Genomic DNA, 21,395 nt, shown 5'->3' on the forward strand with positions numbered 1-21,395 from the left:
TTTTTAAACAGAGGTGCATCCACAGATATTTCAAAATAGGAAGCAGAACACAGGATCATAGAATGGTCTGAGTTGGAAGGGAATTTAAAGATCATCTCATTCCAGCCCCCCACGTAGGCAGGGACACCTTCCATTAGTCCAGGTTGCTCAGGGCTCCATCCAGGGATGGGGAATCCACAACTTCTCTGGGCAACCTGTTCCACTGCCTCACCACCCCTACAATAAAAAAATTCTTCCTGCTATCTAATCCAAACCTGCTTTTTCTCAGTTTAAAGCTATTCCCCTTTGTCCTGTCACTCCATGCTCTTGCAAGTAGCCTCTCTCCATCATTCTTCTCTCATGAAATAATCAATTTCCTTCAAAGAACGCAATATTATCGATGCATACCACTGCTCCCTCCTTTCAGCTTTTTTCCAGGTTTTTGGATGTTTTGACCTGCCTCTAATCACATGAGATTTAAACTGGATCTCCCCTGGTACACTTGTAAATATAGATGATATATGCCAGAAACAACAATTCACAAGTTCAGTGTGCTCAGATTAAGCTGAACACTGATTTAAAGAGGTAACATGTAAAAGAACCAAGTAATGTTTTTCTCATGATACTAACCCATCACCTTCAACTGCAATGTGCTGAAAAGCTAAAAGAAACAGCACTAAAGACTGCATGACAAAGGCCAAAACCTTTGGAGAAAGGAATACAGATGTATCATGAGAAATAACCACAAAGGTGACAGAAAATAAAGGCACTGCATCCAGAGATGGCACCAGTAAACAGCCACGGGAAGAAAAGCAGCAGAGACAAGGAAATAATTCAACACAGCAGCCAGCAAAAATCTAAAACAAAGAGGGGAAAAAAGGGGAAGAAGTTAAAGGTTGAAGCTGGCTGCTGGGAATGACCTGGCAGGCCACAAACAGAGGGAGACTTACTGAAAGCAGTTTTGTCCACAAGCTGATCCCACGGCTCCAAGGACAGCTCCTGCAGGGGTTCCTGGAGGTGGCAGCTCAGAAGGCAGGTCCTGCTGATCAGCCCTGTGGGGAAAGCACATTTTAAGAAGTCAGGGCAACACCTCCTTGCATTTTGTGTGTTTCCTCCCACTGGACATGTTTCAAACACCTTGTCAAGTGCCCAACTTGTCCACTCAATTAAAATTTGGCATTTGTCTGACTACCAGTACAAATTACTCCTTTCCCCTGTAATCTGTGATCTTCCTGTCTGTGAGGAAAAGAAATGCCAACATTTTCTAGAGGCTCAGACAAGCGTGGTCTCTAGTGGGGGCTATCAAAGACCAAATATTTCTGTCTGCAAAATAATTATGCTCTTGAAGGGCAGCTTTTTGTTCAGCAATGTTGCTGAACAAAACAACCTGCAGAATCCGCATGAAAAGCTCCTTAATGCTGTTTAAAACATGATACTCTCCTGATGTTTGCCACATGGCATCAGCTGGGGGTTACCTGTGACAGCAGTTTCAGAGGCAGCGAGGAGACCCTGGTGACTAATTACACACTCAGCTCCTGAAAATCAGAGAGAAGTGAAGGGCCAAAAAGTTATCAACCAACCCTATCAGGTCCTGTCTCCAGCCACGATGCAGGAAACAGCATCTCCTCTCTGCCCTTGGTCATGCCAATAAAAGTACAACGAGGCAAGGGAGACTACCAATAATTAATTAAAATTGATTGCATTTTTAATACAGCACTTTGTCTTAATTCTTTAAAAATGTCTGTGCAAGCCAGAGTTCTTCACGATTTAAAATGATTTCATATTTAAAAGGGAGAAAGCTGAGCCACTCAAAGGCAATAAGGGAGACCTGACACACATCAGAAATGGATCCTCTTCAGTAACACAGTAAGGAACACACAATTTTCTTCAAAATTTTATTTTAATTTAAATTATGGGGCCAGCCAGATTTTTTTTTTGGATACCAAATGCATTTTCCTCAAGAGAAATGAAATACTACCATGGAAACAGAATTACAATTGTATACACCTCTTATTAAAAAAAAAAAAAAAAAAAAGTCAAACAAAATATTGCTTGCATTTAAATGTGTTTTAGTAATACCCTTAAGCCTTCAAGCAGATAAGAAACCACTTCCAGAACAAGTTTTTTAATATGAACAGCACATTGAAGGAGCTTTAATTTAAATACAACTTCTTTCTGAAAGCCAACATTCAAATGTTTCCACATATTAAAAAAGTCACCATAGCCATGGATTCCAAGGCCTAATATAGAGTAACCTCTATCCCAGTCCAAATGCTTTCACTTCTTTACACATAGAAATCTTTAGCACATCTACATCTTTCTAAAGAGGAAGCCTTACATGTGATGGTGAGTAACTTTGCAAATAATGTTTTCTTCCACTCAGCTATGATAAACCAAAATATAACAGACAGTTAGTACTCAACTACAACATCACCTCAGTGCCAGCTCTGCCTGCCATCTCCAGGAAGAGTCAGCTATTTTCTCTCCTGTAATCAAAATGATTCTGTTTGCAAAGGACACGTTGAGAACCTTTAAAAGACCAATTTTAATGCTAAGAGCAGTTTTAAACAACTGAGTGAAAACACTCAATTTTCTTGAGCTCTTGGATTTCCCCTGTGAAGGCTTTCAAATCAGCTCAAATGTCACTGATTGTGAAATATTCCAAGTGGGAAGAGGACGGGAAACAACAAACATTTTCTGTAGCACTCCCAATCATTCAGTCATGCACAATTGGAACTCTCAGACCCCAATCCACGAGTTTTGGCTTGGTTGCGATCTTAGCGTTACTATATGATGGATAGATACAATTTTAATTACATCATTCAGCTATATTTAGTAGATTCCTTTTGTATGGTCACAGTAACAAAAACATGGTGCAAAATCAGTTGGGTTTTTCTGTTTTTATAAATACTGATAGTTTGCAGCATTAAAGAAGAAAATCAACAAAAAAATTAGATCATTTCGTTATCCTAGGACACCTACAAAATTGTTTCTTGAGGTTGGAGGGAATTAAATCATTCACTTACACAGCTACTGTACTGAGTTATTTACTGTAAGAAGTGACGCACTGCAGGCTCCCCAGAAGTCAGAGGAATCGATATTAATTTAGCATAATCCTTGCCATTTGCAGAGCCGGTGAGCACAATGCTAGCTTAATTAAATAAGGCCAGTATCATCTGGTAAGAACATAGCAGAAAGGGTTCCAGTTCTCTGTTTCAGCCTACCCTAATTGATGGCACCCCACTGGATAAGTGAATACAAAGAATTTGTTTGGGTTTGGGTTTTTGTTTCCTTTTAAATGCTGCGGTACTTAAGATCGTTAAATCAGCATTTCCATGTGATCTGAATTATTCAATTACATATGAGCATTCATTTTGCAAAATTCAATATTAGGTAATAGTTACAGACTAATACAATAACATTCCTCTGCTGTACAAATTAAATCATATTTTAAAGAAATGAGCAGCCTAGGAGTTATATACAAAAGAAACCAGCAAGCATTGTTGAAATGAAATGCAAAATGTCATTGCCAGGTCTACTGTCTGAAATACCTTCAAAGTAAAATTAACAAAAACCCTTAGAACATATTTCCAAGTTTACAAGTCAAGTCTCAGAAAAATCAAATCATGTCAAAAAAATTCTATAAAGCAGTGAAAGGCATATATACATTTTCCTTATGAACCTTGAGATTTCACTCTTTTAAAAGTTGCTAAGTTTCAATATCAGTTTATTTGCAAGACAACTGTTTATCCCAATAAGCTCACATCTTAGATACATTTCCCCTTTGATTACAAATAAAGCACTGCACATTTTTTTTTTTTTAAATCAAGGCATATAATCTTATACTATGGTGCCAGGTATGCACAGGTCACGTTGTGCTCATTATCTCAAACAAGGTAAGTGCAAACATACAGATTTATTCAGATTTGCAAGCATGCAACCTGTTACTTAACTACATGAATACCTTCTCTCCTAGACCAAACTAGAATCTATATGTTTGCTTTCACGGACCTAGAATCTTTCTTTTCAGGACTCCTAAAACAAGCAGTGTCTTTGAATTCTGAAATGACACAAATATCAAGAAAGTCCACATTGTGCAAGAAAGCAGCAGCTATGTTTCTCAACTTGGACTAAAAATGAAAAGAGAAAAACAAAAACCGTTCACTGAACAGCAGATTAGCAGTAATGTTCCTCATGAATCGATAAGAGTGCCTGATGCTGAATATCTAACAGCAAATGCTGAATTTGGGTTTAATATTTTAAAGGTTTATTGGAGTTTAAGCTTCTTGCTGTGCTGGTCTCTTCAAATCCCTGATCTGTTTAACTAAATAGGTCTTCTCATCATTAAATTGTTCATCCTCGGTCCTGTCATTCTGAAACTTGCTGAGGAATTCAATAAGTTTGGTCTGGTTCTTTAGAAGGATGTCTAATATAGGCTGTGTCTTGTTAGGATTGGCTACAAACACCTGCAAGAAAATAAAGAGGAATTGAGCACAACAGTAAGAAACAAAAGGTTAAGTTAAAAAAAAAATCTAACAAAATGTGATGATGATGATAAATTAAAACTATGTTTTAATTATTCCAGCATCCCACAAAAAAGAATAATGGGGTAAATGAAAGTTTTTAAATAAAATTCCTTTTTTTTTTTTTTTAATCAGGACATAACCTGAACAGCAGTACCAGAGTAAATTTAGTTTGTGGGAAGTGACCAGTCAAAACACCCTCTGCAGAAACCACTGAAGACACTTTATAGTTAAATTCTATGGCAAATGCATAGTTTCATATCATGTGCAGCATCTGATGGGAATCTCATACTTCACTGCAGATTTTTAGATCTCGAGTTATAACTCTTAGCTGCCTGTCTGCTGCCAAGTCAGAAGCCATCTGTTATAATGTTCAAATTACAATTCAGGTGACCTGAGTGAAATACTGATGTCCTTCAGAGATCATGCAGTGTGATAAAACCACTTTTGAACTCCATGATTTTTTACATGGAATCAGGCATTCCTCCTGATCTTACTGCATTTAATTCCACAAGTTTTTAAGAGACATTACTCTGACAATCACATGGAAGTGCCTAAGAGGTTTCTAAATGGTTTTCAAAAGATAACTAAGATATCTATTTGTTAAGATGGATCATAATAAAGCAAACATCAGTGCTCCCTTTATTTAATCACTTAGCAGATGTTAAGATAATCTCCATTTAGGCTCAGCTAAGCAGTTTACTCAATTAAACAACTTCTGGTCAGATTCGTTCTGTTTCATGGTGGGGTTTTGTAACATACCTTGAACACATGGAAGGCCTCAAACTGAATGTTACGACTCTTGTCTCGAAGAAGGTTCATCATTAGTTTGAGATTTTCAGGTTTACTGATGTACTTCGTCATAATTGTGAAGTTGTGTCTGTCCAGTAACAATTCACCAAGAAGCTGAAGGCAGAAAAGAAGCCCAAATGAAAAAGTTACTAACACTGGACATAAGAATCAACTTGTTTATAAATGCTTTCAACCCCCTGGGGTGGGTGCTCTGTCAATGCAGTACCAGTGGTCAGTAGAATTAAGTGCCCTGAATTTTTAAGTGCAGGTGCATTTTCCCCTTATTTCAACGACATCGTTTCTCCTTTTCCTCAGAAAGTGAAAAATCACACTTGTTCCCCTTTCTTACGAATTGGAAAGAGAAGTCTTTCATTTTTTCCTGCATGACTTCATTTTTTTTTTTCCACTTATACAGAAGCTATTCAGAATAGAAAGAATACCTTTGTAAAAGAACCCCAAAACCCAATAAAACAGGTTAGTACATCAAATGAAATATTGACACTTCTTTTGCTACTTAAAGGGTTTAAAAGGATTTTCCCCACAAGGATCACCTCTGCTGCAATCTCTGTATTACATTTATGTTCATTATTTCTAACCTATATGAATTTAAGATCAGCATTGCTTTAGGCACATCACGTGAATCTTTGTTAAGCTATTTAAATGTAACCAGACTTGTTGAAGGAAAAAAAATCAACAAAAATAAAGAAACTTGAGGAGCCATTTCTTCATAGGGAGAGAAATTACTTTGGTCTGTGCTGGACACTAAATAATGTAAGAACTAGACTAAATAAAAGTAGCTGATCCCAAGAATTAAAATGTATAGAGAATTAAATACTATTCAAGGCTGTTACAGAAGTCATTTCAAATAAAGTTAACTCACCTTGAAAATAAAGGGAAACTCTTTGCAGTTAAGAAGAAAATAAAATTGCCTTACCTTAAGTGACTGTCTCTTTGTCACATAATTTTCTGAATGAAGCAACTTCTCATATTCACTGAAGAACTAAACACAGAATAAAGAGAAGGGTTAGGACTTTTTCAAGTGTCATAGGCATCTTCTTCCAAATTATTGCAACAAAGTGGAGGAGATTCAAAACCCTAACAAAACCAAACTAAATCTGCAATCTCAGCAGATTCCTGTAAGTCATTACTTACGCTTTTAAAGTGTATACAAAGTTAAACACTGAACACGCTTTAAAAACTATGTATTTACCCTTTCAAGAGACTTTAATGTTTAGATTACAGGGTAGGGGAAAGAGTTTCCTCATTTCATTGGCAGAGAAGCTGTGGCTGCCCCATCCCTGGAAGTGTCCGAGGCTGTGAGCACTCTGCTGTCGGTGCCCACGGCAGGGGTTGGGAGCAGGGGGTGTTTGAGGTGACAGCTCCTGCCCGGGCACTGCTCCCCAGTTCCCGAATCTCAGGGATATCCTGGAAAGCGCAGCACGGGCTCCCTCTGGAGGAGGAACCAGGCCTGGCTCCCACAGCACCACATTCAGTGCAAGGCTTCGATGTCTTGCACTCACCAGATCAAACGAACTTTTTAATTTCTACAGGGTTTTTTACAAATTCCCAAGTGACCAACTGGAGTTGCCATTCAGTGTGTCAAAACGTGAGGATGTCACTGAGTCAGGCAGGACTAAAATAAACATTTACCTTGCACACTCTTTAGGTTTTTTAATATTGCCAAGTTTTACTATTCACAAGTAGTCTAAGTTTCACAGCTGTAACACTGTTAAATACAGTTTCACTGTGACTTTTCTTAGAAATACTTTGATCAAATCTCTTCATGTTTCAGATACGATGTCACAGCAAGAACTTTTCTCTGAAGTAGATTAAGAGGTCAGCTAAGTATCGACCCTGCATATCTAATTTCTCAGAGCCTCTTAATTCCCAAACAGTGCCTAAAGCATTATTCAGTAGATATTTCAGGGCTAAAGCAAGTAGTCAAAAGGGAATAATGCCTGTTGTCTCCTGTATAAAGCTCAGTCACTCAGAGGACATATTTGTGATTTAATGAACATGCCTGGAGACAAACCTTTAAAACTAAAGCGGATTCCAAGTTTGTTTGTTGGTTTTGGGGTGTTTTGTTTTGTTTTTTTTTAACTGCTTGGGAAGTCTGGGAGTTTTAATCAGAGTAAGATTTAAACATTTAAGTATCTTTGTGGAACTGGTTCTGAATAATCTGCTGGAAGGTGAAAGGATTGGAGTCATGTCGCTGAAAATGTCGGGATAAGTGAGACCCTCTAACACTATTTGTTTTGGCACTGAGGGGGAAAACTGAACCCCAAGTTCAGTTGATTTAATATTCTGTGGAAATCCCCAAAACCAGAGCTAAACAAGGAATAAAACCACCAATTTCTTCAAATAAGGTACACAGGACCAGAGAGCTATAAATATGAAAAGGTGTCTGCTCACCCTATCGTAATGTTGTTCCAAAAATTCTGCACTTAACAACTTGTGTCTTGTAAGCAAATCCTGTAAAAAAGCACAAACCCAGTACTGTCACTAAAAAGATTTAAAAGTACAAAGACATTCTCACACACATAAGACATTTAATCCAAAATTCTGCTATTTCATTAAACACATTAATGTCCAATTACCTGCACACTGCTCAGGATCTTGGCATCTTAGGAAAGATCTGTGTTGAGTTACTTTAATTCACAGAGAAACAGCCTGTGAAATTATCACTGAAGAGTGCTATTTATGGATCAAAGCTATACTCTGCACACTACACACAACTGAGGTTAAGACTCACCATTTAATATTGATTAATATTATTCTTATTGTCCCCATAACTGATTGGTTTAGAGACACAAAAATTAGGCCACAAAAAATTTCCCCAGACCAAGCAACAGCATCAAATATCCTCAGGAGGAGCAGAAGAGGAGTTGCAGACACAGATTTAAAGCCCCTGGCATGGGAGTACACCTGCATTCAGGTAATGCACAATACAGCTTGCTCTCCAGAACAAAATTTTGGGGAGCAAATGCACTACATGTATTTACAGGTGTGTCTGGCATTCTGAGAAATAAGGAGGAACAGTGTCCAGCTCACCCATCTGCATCACACCTATCTTATTCCCCTCTCCCAAAGCTTGTTTTGCCAGGAGCATCACACACAGCACTGGGCTCACAAAGCAGAGGACTGCAGCAGTAACAATTCCAAGGAAGTTACCTTGAATGTGGCAAAAGCATCGGAAGCGATGTCAAACGTTGACATTTCCACGTATCTGAAGAAGTCGTAGAATTGTTCTGACCACAAGATGATTTTAGCTAGTGGCTCATGCCGGATGCATTCTCTAAGCATTATCCCACAATTTAGAGCAATTTCTGGAGATTCGTACCTATTACAAAAACCCAACAGAGATTCTTTATAAATTTATAAACTTTCACAAGTTAGCACTGCAGCACCAAATTGCTAATGACAGTGTTCAGTACTATGAAGTAAACAAACCCATAAAAATTAGAGGTACTTATTGCTGCATTAAACTCCATTTTAAAATATTCCTACAAAATACTACTGAAATAGCCAACAGTTACAATTATAGCCAACTCAAAAGATCTTCACAAACTGGGAAACAAGACTAAATAAAAATATTTTCTTTGCTCTCAACATCAGTTTTTTTGTTCCACATTGGTGGGATTGCAGACACAAGGAAAAGCAGTAAATCATTTGCCTTAAACATGACAGCAATTTCCATAAAACTTTCCATATGATCATGAGGGGTTAACAATACTGGACATAAATTCAGATCTCCTCTTTCATTGAACTATTTTTCAGCATCACTGGCTGATCTGCACATCATGGGGTTCCAGCTTCTGGAGCAGTCACAGCCTCTCACATGCCTTCCTGCCTCACACCTCCAGAATCCTCCCTCCTAAACAAGTGGAAGCTAACTGAAATTCCCCAAAATTTCAGGAGAAAAGTATCATTGTGCAAACTGCATTAACTGTATTACCCTACCAAAAAACTGAAACAATTTTCATGAAATCCTGCAATATTCTCCCATTTAACCTGTCGTGGAGATTTGAAATCTACTGAACTTTTTGCAATTCATGCCACAGTTTAAATTCACATAAATTTGTCTCAGTTGGATACCAGACATAACATGTAACTTGCTAAATGCCCATTTCAAACATCTTGACTTATAAATAGGAGTTTTAATAACCCCTGTGAGAATAAAGCTCTCTGGAGTGTGACAACACAGACTAAAAGTGACCACCAATGTGCTGCAGCCCTCATAAACCGCTTACCATGAGAACACGCTGAAAAAGCAGTTTTATCCCTCTGCACCTCCAATATCCTTGCCTTCTTTTGTAAATCGTTTTCAAGATGCACTGACTCAATAATATTTTTTGCATTATGCCACAATTAATATTTTTTTTGTCCCTCTAACATTTAAATGACATTACAGGCAAGTAATGCTACCAACAGGCAAACATCCCACTGAGATGAGTGGCTCTTTCATACACCCTTGAGTTATCCCAGTAGGTGGAATAAGTACTCCTCAACCACAGCAAGCTTACCCAGAAACTGTAGCCAGATTTATAAATAGCTGTGTTTTTTTTAATTGTTTATTAATGTTTGATGAGCTTTTCTGTCCCAAAATAACACAGTGGAACTGACATTTTCAGAACTTTCTTAATTAACGTTATTAGAAATTCAAGCAATTATTTTTTGCTTTCATGCTCTGAGAGCTGCAGGTCTCCACGCTCAGCCATGGATTCACTATGGCATGACCCTCCAATATCCAGCACACCAGATACTACAAGAAGAGAGGAAGAAATAGTTGTCTGGCATGCACAATATGCCAAAATTGTTCTTTTTTTTTGGTCAGGTTTGTGTTGATGTGTTTGTGTTAACACAGGAATATAAATCACTATGAATAAGAAGTCTAAGATAGACCAGCAAACTGGAAATTACTGTGGTTAAAAGGAAAAAGAACAGCCTTCAACTCTTTATGAGCAAATTCACAAGAGAATAGTTTAAAAAGGCTCAAATATCTTTATTTGAGCCTTTTTAATGTATTAAATATCAGTATTTCCTTTCAATACTGAAAGCAAAACATCTTACTAGCCCAGTAAGAGTATTTCAGAGTACTAACAGTTCTCAATTTTCAGTTTTATTTCATACAAAAGTAGATGGTTGCTGTTCTGTTTCTCAATTTTTCTTTTACTTAGGAGAATTACAGACCCCAAAACCAAAGAAAAAGAAAATAAAATCAAGCATACTGCAAAGGAAGAATAAACATGTCAGAACTCACTGCTTCTCCATGCATTTAAAAAGCCCTTACTTCATGGAACAACATATTTATGCTTCACAGTGCACATACCCTTTTAATAGCATGAATAAGATATTCTGTTGAGTGCAGATGTATTCAACTGTGGGAGTTCTTGTACCAATTTGTCTTCTGAGAATGTTGTTGAAAATTTGCGCAACATCTTTCTTGCCCTGTCAAAAACATCAGCAGTTAAACACAAAATATTGAAGTCCACAGGCAAGTTAACAATTAAACATTTATCATCACCTCGTGCAGCCGTACTGGGGGGTGTTGTGCAGTTCAGGCAGCCTCCATACTCTGATCTTGAGCAGATTCAATATTGTATTTATTTTTGCCCATTTCAAATATGCCAAACCACTCAAAACATGACAGCAAGTTGCAGCCAGATCATGGGGAATTTCCATTCAGAAGTAAAACCATCGGATATTTCTATGTAGCATCAATCTCCTGGGTTTATTTGATATTTGATTTTGCTAACATATAACAGTTTTTAACTGTGCTCCTGCCTGGAACATTCTTCAACATTCCATTATCCTCTCTCCCCTTGTCTAGGGACACACAATGCCACCATTAAGAGTGTGCAGAGCATTTCCAACTGCAGTGTTAACATCCAACTAAAAACTGCAACTTATCACAGTGGAATGAATAAATAAATGAATGAATAATACACACAGAAATCATCCACTGACCTAAAATGAAAGTCTCACATTTTTCAATGCACAAAAGAAGTATAAATAAGACGAGGATGCTGGAATTCAGCACAAATTATACACAAAAAAATGCACAAGCATAGCACCAGACAGTGTAAAAGGAACTGGAAATGTTCTTTGTTGAATAAATACTCATCTCCTGTTTATTTCTTGTCAGACCACAGCTGAAGATGACAAACTGGTACAGACATCTAACAAAAAGCTGATTATATACATAAGCACTTTTCACTGTAATTCATATGAACCATTTAAAAGACAGATTTCTGCAATTAACTGTCCATTCTGGACTGCACAAAGATACCTCCAGGATTTATGTGTTATCAGATCTATTCCAGAAAAAGACCAGGCCAGCTTGTACTAAGATTGGACCTGCAAATAAAGGCCTGTTAAGCAACTCCACCTACAGGTTCCCTGAATGTTCCACACCAAATCTAGATGCATTTACTGTTTCTTGCCAAGCTCTAGCTGCTCTGTAAATCTCCTGAGTAGCACCAGGAAGCTTTTGAGTAAAATGCAGGGCGTATTTAACTAGCGACGATTTTAAAAACAACATCAATTATTTAAAATTCTTTCCATTTTCTAATCAGTGTAGAAAAGACTGAGTGAGAAAAAAATTAAATGTTTATGAAAACGTAGGAGGACTGGAGTTTTACAAATGGCATGTTTGTGAATTACCACAGACTGTTTTGCTGGAGTGTTGTTTTCAGGATATAAGAGATTGTTTGTAAACGCTTGTTTTCTCAATTACAATTCCATTGAAAGCCAGCCCAAAGCAACACCAGAACTCTTTGTTCTGACATGAGTAGAGCACTGTTTGCAGGAATTGCTTTACTCAAACTCCACATAATATAATCATCAACTCCCATTCACCAGCGCTGCCAGGGCTGCACTGGGCCGTGGCATTTGCCTCCGAGTCCTCAGCAAGAACAGCATTTCCTTATTATCCCATCCCTGAGCTGCCCGTGGCACACAGCAACCCCACAGCCAGGTTTTGTCACTTTTTTGTGCCTTGCCAAGTGACCTCATGGCCCAACAACGACCAACAGCCCCCGACTCTGTGCCAAGAGTCACGACGGCCAGAGGTGAGAGGGACACTGTGTATTGTCTTCTCAGCAGGATTCAGCTCCCCTGGGCAAAAGCCAGTTTTGGTTTGGGTTTTTTTTTATTATTTTCTTTTTTTTAAAAAATCCCAAAACAACAGAACAAAAACCCCAGTTTCACCAGGGATACCACCTCTTTCAGTGCAAACCAGCGAGGAGATAAGTGTTAAGATTGGTAAGGAGATGGTTGTGTTGACTGCTTTATTGGAAAGCAAGCTTCCAGGGAAGGACAACACTTTAAACAGGCCTGGGCACAAGGTAAGGGCTGGACAATTACAGTTTTCTTCATTAAAACATCAAATTTGTTGTTTTTTCTAGTTTTCACTTCTTACTCTTCTATGGGTTGATTTTACCATAGCAATTGAGATTCAGTTTGAGACGAGTTAAGAGTCACAATGAACAGTCCCTGTCTATTAATAACCTGTCTGTTCCTGTTCTACGAGGAAACCTCCCTCAGAAGTGAGACTGAAAGGAAAAAAAAATGTTTAGTTTGTCACTGAATGATCTCCAGCTGTGGTGGGAAACCAGGAAGAAAAAACTCTAGACCCTCTTACTCTTCAAGTTTAAAAACTCTTCAAGTTTAAAAACCACCAGAAAATCAAATACGTATTTCCATTTTCAAACGGAAAAATCATTTAAAATGCAATAAACCCACACAGATATTTGGGATATCAAATCTGCTTTTTAACAGCTGGGAAGCTGGAGCACATCTGGAGCACAGGTGTGTTGACATGAATTCTAGGTAACAACAATAGCTGGACAGTCTGCCAGCTCCCAGCCATAAAAAGCAGACGTGGTCCAGCCTAGAAAGCAGTGAAAGATTTGTTCTCTCTCCAAGGAATACCATCACATCCTCGTGAAACAAAGCAGCAGAAGAGCCACAGGCAGGAAACAACTCACAATCTTTCCATGTCCCCTTAGAATAAAAAGCACAGTTCTCCTTAATGAGAGCAAGCCTGTGCAAATCGTTATCATTCTTCATTAGCAGGAGATAATGAAGGTTTCCTTTGCTAATAACTGGGCTGAGTAAACACCAGGCTGATACCGATCTAGAGGTCAGCAGAATTCAGTTGACGTTTCATGATTTCCTTTCTTCAGCAATTAAAGGCCATCCCATTTCAGCATTCCCTCTCAGCTTTCCCAGGTTCTCTTGCTTATTTAACAACCTGAATGTTTTATGTATGGTATAAACACTTGTGTGGGTAGGGAAAAAATACCACTGTATTATAATTAAACACAAATCAGAGGGAGTTATGGGTGGGGTGGAGGGGAGAGAAGAAAGAACAGGGAAGAAAGCCATTGTTTTTGGAATGTCAAACTACAATAGGATTTTAAACTGCTGCGTTTGTATCCTGAGCAGCTTGTTTATGAACAATCCCATTTTTAAGCAATCTTAAGGGGGATGATCGTTATGGTTGAGGCTGTGGAGTGAGGCTGGCTCCTTCCCTAGACAGCCACAAGCTTCTTGCGAGACCTCAGGGAAAAGAGAAAAATCCAATTGTACTGCAACATCTCAGAACTAAATAGTTCTTTATTTTCTCTATGGTGCTGGGAAGGTCAATTATTCCATGTGGTGACAAATGCCACAGAGGCTTGTAGAGAGATATGTTTACATATAAGTAAGTATTGCTATTTTGAATTGATCAGTGAAAATTTGGGTTTATTTTTTTAATAAACAGAAAAAAAGATGAGGAAAAGCAAAAAGGTTGCATCACTTGTTTTTAAAAAGAGAGAGAAATACTGGACTATTAATAAAACTAACAGCTTTAAATTATATATTTAAACTTCTTCATAAATGTTACAATAATTCTATTACTTTTCCTAGTAATTCGATGTAGCAAGATGAACATAATATAGATACATCTTGCAGTACTAAGCTTTGCCTTCACTATGGGATTACTCCCAAGATGTTAACCCTTCTGTGTACACAACAACTCAGAATTCTTCCATAATCCTAAGAACTGTACCACCATTAGAGGTTTATCTGCTTCAAATTTGTGTTGTTTATATGCCTAAACTCACAGAACTCCTATTCTTTAGCTGCTCAATCTTCTATGATGTTTGGAATAGTGAGTTCTCTTTCTAATGGATGTGTCATAACCACAAAATAAAAGCTGAAGACTGAAACATCTTAATCAATTGAAGCGGTAGGAATTCAGATGTGTTTATTTTAACATAAAGAATAGAAGAACTGTCAAACCTCCTTTCTTACCTCAAAATCAATGAGCTGCAAGTCAGCTACTAGGGTACTAAGAAGACCACTGTTGTATAGCTCCTGAGCAAGCTGTGCCACAGCTTCTGTCTGGGGTTCTTTTTCATTTGTGCCATACAAGATTTCTTTCATGGCAACAAGGTTTTTTGAGACCTCCTCTGTCGCCTAAAGAAAATTGGAAAACAATAGTTAGAGCACAATGCCATTTGTCTTTCTAACTGCACACTCCTTTATTCTTAATGTCTACAAACTTCCACTGGGGGTGGGAATAATCAGGAAATGACAATCTGGTAAAAAAACAATAGATATTCTTTCTGCAAATAAGACTGTTATGAGACTGGTATTTAAAAAAAAACAACCAAACAATGAAAAGCACAGGCAAGACATACACAATTTAATTACCAAAGGTAAAAAACTCTTCCTTTTTACTGCCTTTTAACTTCCCATTCAAAAATCCCCTAAAGAACAGCAATAGGATGAAAAGAACCTGACAAAATTTCCATTCTGTAAAAGAGTTGTGCAGGATCAGACTGGAAAGCATGACATGGAGCCTCATGCCTCAGAGACACCACATGTATCCCTCCTGTAGATTTTGCACACATGAGGTTTTGCCAAACAGTAGGCTCCCATTCCACTTACTGTGGGTGAAGTCTTTCCAACAAACAAAGAACCAACTTTAATTTTCAGGTTATCTCAGCACACAAGAACAACCTGGCCAACAGACCCAGAAAGAGATATACTCAAAAGGACAAAATTGAAGGTCTAAAAATCCTTCCCTGCTTGAAGTCCACTCTATAGAAGACAGATAGGTCTGACCTGTCACTTGTAAGGAATTCCTAAGTTGCCAGGATGAGCTGGAGCAACATTTAGCAGTGGAACACAGTTATCTCACAAAAAAATATAAATCAACAAGAATACTTTTAAACACCCACTTCTAAATGTTAAAATCTAGCTGTATTGGACAAAAAAAGAACTACTCCTTTCAATATATATGTTTACTGAACTTGGGGGGAAAATGCTAAAAATAATCATCATAAATGGATGGTTTAATTATAATGGTTCTTCATATGCCTAAGAAGTCTGAATGGTTTGTAAGTGCACTGATTTTTAGAAATTAGATGAACCTGCCAACAAAGTGTACATACACTTTAATGTAAAGTATTTATGATAGATAGCTCACGGAAAATTAACAAAAGTGAAAAAAATATCACTTTCTGAATATTGCCATTCTTATAAAGGGTATGTAAAAAGATTTCTCATTTGTGCTTTTTATCCAGAGAGGCTAAAGATCAGCATGACCCACGCACTATTCAAGCTAAAGCCATTCCAGCTTTGCTAGGTATGCAAGCAAGGATTCCATGACCTTTAAGGAGGCTCCGTATCATTTTAAGTTCCTGCGCAACTTTCCACTCCCTGCTGCCTCCCTCCTCCTGCTAACTTCAGTTCCTAGTCCCAGCTGTCTCCTCCTCAATCGAAATCCCAAAGGATTTCTGTGCACTGTTAGTGAGACAGCAAGAAGCAGGTGCTTGGTAAGACTACTTCGATTCACTCCAGCTCCTGAAGACGTGAAATGGGAACAGCAGCTCACCATACCGGAGCAGAATTACACAATTGTTCCCTGAAATTCAGAAGAAACAGCTTTTTCATAGGAGAAGAACAGGAACATCTGTCAGGCACAGAGATATGAAGGGATATCCTCGATGCATGGCTGCCAAGGGAAGAGGAAGCAAAGTCTGTCCCTGCACACTAATGTAGAAAGCAAGATGAAAGAGGAAGAAAGGCAGCTCGAGTGACTATTTTAGCTAAAAGATGGCAGTATTGAGGACATGCCTGTAATTAAGAAGGTGAGTAGAGAATTTGTCCTACTAAAACCCCAGGAAAGAGAACAAGCCTCCCAACCCCAAAACTTTAATAACCACACTTGAGCACTCTCCCTCACCACAAGCCCAAGACAGACACCAGTAATGGAAATGCTTGCAAATCAGGCAGAAAATAATGCTGTGTTTTCACACACTGAGGGCTTTAAAAAACCAAAAAGCCTTCTAGCCCAACATGAACATCAATAAGAGAACTTCAATAAGAGACAGTTGGACTTCAGTGCTCTTCACAACTGTCAATAGCACCTGAATGTGCTTCACTGGAACCTGGCATTGGCATGAAGCTTTAGTGGGAAGCAGTAGTTAGAGACAGGGAATCGTTGAGGTTGGAAAGAACCCTTCAGCTGAAGGCTGCCACTAACCACACCTTTAAGAAGGAGCAGAGCTCAGACTGGAAGGTACCTCAGGAGGCCATCAGGATGCAACCACCTGCTTGAGGCAGGGCCACCTCAGTCCTGCCAAGCTGAGCAGGCTGATGGCCAGCCCTGCTCCCAGCAGTTCCGTGGATGGACACTCCATCACCTCTCCAGGCAACCTGTACCAGTGTCTGACCACCTGCAGCACCAAAGCCTTGCCTCATTCCAACCATCATTTCTGAGGTCTTCTGGAAATAAAAGTATGAGGTTTTCAGGAAGTATTATATCAGTAATCAATGTCTTTCGATGCACTACATTTGCATAAAATACAACACTCTTACACTTCTAATCTAAAATACAACATCAAAAGGACTAGAAATTGTCTGACAAATTTCTAGAGCCTCCTTACTCTTATATATTCCATGAACTCTCAAACATATTCCAAATACAAGATATGCAGACTTATTTTTGCCATTTCAGATGCAGAATGGAATTTAGATAGTTACACTGAAAAATATAATGCTAAGTTAAATATTGATGTGAAGAGCTAAGCAAAAAACCACTAAAAACAAATAAAATCAGGAAAGATAAGAGAAGGTTGGCTAGCATCACTTGCAAGATTTTCTAAGATACTGAGATCTAAATGCACTGCTTTCTTTTAAGATGGTGGAAAAAAATCTCTACAGATAAAAATCAAAATACACAATAAGGTTCATCCAAAAATCCGTGATCAAAAGTGGAACTAACAATCAGACACCATATGTACCAATACATAAAATATATCCCATTACAATGTATGAGGATTGGTGTATTTTATATATACAGAATATCTATACTCTCTATGTATTTTGTAGTCTCTAAGTACATATATGCTTAAATTTATATTTTGTTAAGTATTAACACCTCTATTAATATGCTCTCAACACTGAGATTGAGCAACTTGAATTTTAGAGAAAAATTTCATGGCAAGTCATATTTGAAATTCAATGGTGCCAGGAAATCAATACTATCTGAGGACAAGCCACACTCTAAATGTAAAGCAAGGAAAATAAAGAAAGTACTTACTTCTCTATGTTTAAGAAGGACAGGAAGACATTATTTTAAAATAAAAGCAGACACCATGAAGTCACACATATCATTGCTACACCAGAATAACTGCATGTCTTTATAGCTATGGTTTATTCCAGTTTCTAGAAAGATCAGCGAAATACCCTAAAATTTAGTAGATATGGTCCTTTAATGGTAAGCAGTGCAAACCCCAAATACTCTATCTAGAGTTGTACAGCTGCATTATTTGGGGTTTATGACCAGTAGAAAAAGATAAAGAACATATGGCCAGTCCTGAAATATTTCCAAGTGAGCTTGGCAGTTTCCAGACCTACGGAACCCCAGTGGCTGGGGTATCTGCACATAGATAATGCAGTTACAGAAACTGCACTATTAATGAAAACATCCATCAAAAAGCTAAACCAGACATAGCTTTGAGCCTGTACTGGTTGAATAATTTTACTACTCTACAGCAGTATCTATCACAAGTAAAAAGCATCATTTTAATGACTATTTAAATTGGCCAGATTTCAGAATGCTTACAAAAACATACAATTCCGTAAATGTATCAGTAACTACATCAGTGCAGTAGTACATTTAAAGGCCAAAAACGATTGTATGATTTTCCAGTAAACATTTAGCACGCTGCCACCACAGAAGAGTTAAGTTCCATTAGAAGAGAAGCATGTCCTCTCACCTTCTACTTCCTGAAGAAGCCTAATCTTTACCCCTTGAGTAACAGCCCCACACTGGAGGCCAGGCAGATTACTTAACCTTCAGCCTTCTTTCAACCACAGATTAATGGCACACACATGCGTAACAAATCTAAAGAGTCTACTGCTTTATGAATGACAGCATTAACTCCCTGGATGAAATCTAACCTATGGCAACATGGCACAGCAGCACCCTGGGCCAGCTGAGCCAAGCAGCTCACGGTGCAGCCCCATTCCTCAAGGTGCTGTGACGTAAAGGAGAGAGGCCAACCTGCCTGGGATAACAACAGGGCTCAAACAATCAATCAATCACCCAGCAGCCCGAAGGGAGCTGCTGGGACCAGGCTAGCCCAAGGTCAGAGGGTAGGGAAGAACAGCTTGATTGCATGAGTAAATATTTACCTGCATGACAGTAAATGTGTGCCACACACCAAGTGAACTGTAGTATGAAAAAAATGCTGGGATCAGCCAAAGAGGAGGAAGGGATGTGAATAAAGACTAACTAATGGACTAGATCAAGGGTAGGTCCAGCTTATAGGAAAGGAGTTTTCCTTTCCCTTCCCTTTAGCCCCCCTTTCAGAGAAAGCACCAGCAATGGAGAACAAACAACATCAATGATGAACACATTTCAGCTATAAAGCACCTGACATCTCAATTCCCTTCCAAAATACTGACAGACAGCGAGCCACTGTGCTAAGCAGAGCACGGCAGCCAGCAAGCACCAGAGCTGTGGCACACAAAGATGGGAGCAGTGTGCCACAGCCCAGCTCCCCCAGCTCAGCTCCAAAACAAGCACCACACGCTTAAAGGACATTTCAAATGACCTGGAGAAAGAACTACCTGGTTAATTTTTCTCCAATCTTCACAGAGCTCAAAAGGTAGATTAACATGTAACTAGGATATACTTGAATTTCAGATTTTTGGTTATAAAACAAATTTTCCAGTATTACATGGCAAAATGTTTCATAATTGAACAAGACATTACAATTGTTTTACATCTTTTACTTTGAAGAATATCTTCCATTTGATTATAATGAATGGACAGGAACACATGCTATACAAGATTTAAAAATCTTTGTTACATCCTTTGATTTTTTTTTTTTCGCTCACAAAACATTAACGATTTTAAATTTCAGCCTAAGCACTGAAAAAAATTAGTGTTTCTGTTCAAACATTATTGCACTTATAACTTCCAGGGAAAATTATTTGTCTAATTTTCTTATAAATCTGTATTTCCAATTGTGCAACAAAATTGTTATAGACCATTCTCAATGTAGTAGCAGTCTCAATACTAAAACAAAATAGTGTAAGGAAAGTAGGTAGTCCCTTAACCCAAATGGGTACTTTTACAACCAGTACTGAGTATTTAGCATGCTGACCCAGCACTGAAATTACACCATGCATACCCCTGCATCAAACAGCAACAAAGACAAAATTACTGAGACACACCATATTTTATACACATCTAATCGCTAATAAAATGAAGTCACAAAAACAAGAACAACTTCTGCATCCTTCTCCCCTTTTAGTACCAGGCAGCAATTTTTGTCAAGTGCAGCTTCATGTAGAGTGAGTTTTTCTACTTCTGTTCCACTACCAGTCACAGACCCCACCCCGCCACCAGCACAGAATTCTCCAAAGAGGGCCAAAAAGTTACCTTGCAGAAAGAAACATCATAATAAGAAGGATCATGAAATAGAAAAAATGCCTAAATACAGAGATGTGGGCATGAAGAAATGTTTGTTCTTTTCTAATAAAGGCTACTGCTCAGACTCCTGTCTTTTAACTCCAACTTCAGTCATTTCTACAGCCTGGACAGGAAGAGGGCACAAACTCAGGGTGTCTACTCAGAACTGTGCCCTCAAAGATCTGATGACTGGTCCATAAGATATTGAAGAACTTTCTCTAGCAAAGCAGCAAACCAGCTGAGCTAAACAGTCACAACCAGAATCCCCTTCCTGAAGTCTTGGCTTGCCAAGGAAACAAATACTTCCTGATAATCTCTGCATGGAGATGTGGACACTGGTGGTGCGAGTGTTCGGATTCATCAGCTCCTTTGTGAATAGCAAGGATGACAGGGAACAGAACTACCATACCCAGGCTCATTCCCCTACATGTCAGGATTTAGCCCCCCTCACACTTAACCTAGTGAATGTGGGCTGCCTTTGTCCTCCTGCAAACACCATGTGTTACCTTCTGTATGACACAGAAAAAACCACTCCACAGGCTTAGCACATTACTTCTTGTCACAGCAGCAGCCTCACATAAACGAGGTCTTTGAAAAAGATGGAGGTGTGGGGTTAAAGGCCAGCAAGAAGAAATGGTACACACCAACCTTCAGCTACAGCATCAGGAACACAGGCATGTGCTACAGTGCACAGCTACACACAATGGCATGGGCTGCTCTGTACCCCACTAGGGGTCTCAGCAAAAAGAGAGGACACGAAAGAGCACACATTTTAAGACCAGGCCACATCTCCTGTTACTAATAATGAGGCTGAGGTAAAGGAGGCAGTGCCAAGTCCCATCAGAGACTCTTCAGAATGCACCTATCCCTCCTCTCCTGATGGAAGGCTCTTTTAGAGAAAGAAGAAAAGCAGCAGCAAATGAAAATCTTCCCAACCTTCACACAAGCCTGCATAACAGAATGTAACATTTTCCTCTCCAACAAGAGAGGAAAAGCATCAGAGGATCATACACTTCAAGACATCTGGAACACACCACATGGTGACAAAGGGGTAGAAGATGCTGATTATTCAAAATATCAGAATTAAGATGGAAATTTAATTAAGACCCTTAGAAGTAGTA

General features: G+C 38.6%; 1 protein-coding gene and 1 long non-coding RNA gene across 2 annotated transcripts in view; one reads left to right on the top strand and one right to left on the bottom strand.

The window, feature by feature from the left end:
- Positions 1–2,131: 2,131 nt before the first annotated feature.
- The window catches only part of CAB39 (calcium binding protein 39), a 41,275-nt gene continuing 22,011 nt past the window's right edge, over positions 2,132–21,395 (bottom strand). The window contains exons 3-9 of the mRNA XM_005529604.3: positions 14,595–14,759; positions 10,624–10,742; positions 8,466–8,634; positions 7,707–7,766; positions 6,229–6,294; positions 5,265–5,408; positions 2,132–4,445 (exon numbers count right to left, since the gene is read on the bottom strand). Of these exons, the coding sequence (XP_005529661.1) occupies positions 4,257–4,445; positions 5,265–5,408; positions 6,229–6,294; positions 7,707–7,766; positions 8,466–8,634; positions 10,624–10,742; positions 14,595–14,759 (912 nt within the window). The 3' untranslated portion in view covers positions 2,132–4,256. The remainder of the gene's footprint in view (positions 4,446–5,264; positions 5,409–6,228; positions 6,295–7,706; positions 7,767–8,465; positions 8,635–10,623; positions 10,743–14,594; positions 14,760–21,395) is intronic.
- Positions 12,527–17,108, top strand: LOC148183498 (uncharacterized). The gene is made up of 2 exons (XR_015773493.1): positions 12,527–12,640; positions 15,872–17,108. It is a non-coding gene; the product is annotated as an uncharacterized LOC148183498 (long non-coding RNA).

This window comes from Pseudopodoces humilis, chromosome 11 (genome assembly GCF_049639895.1).
Source record: "Pseudopodoces humilis isolate 2021_Gansu_Grassland_sample_001 chromosome 11, ASM4963989v1, whole genome shotgun sequence".
NCBI lineage: Eukaryota > Metazoa > Chordata > Aves > Passeriformes > Paridae > Pseudopodoces > Pseudopodoces humilis.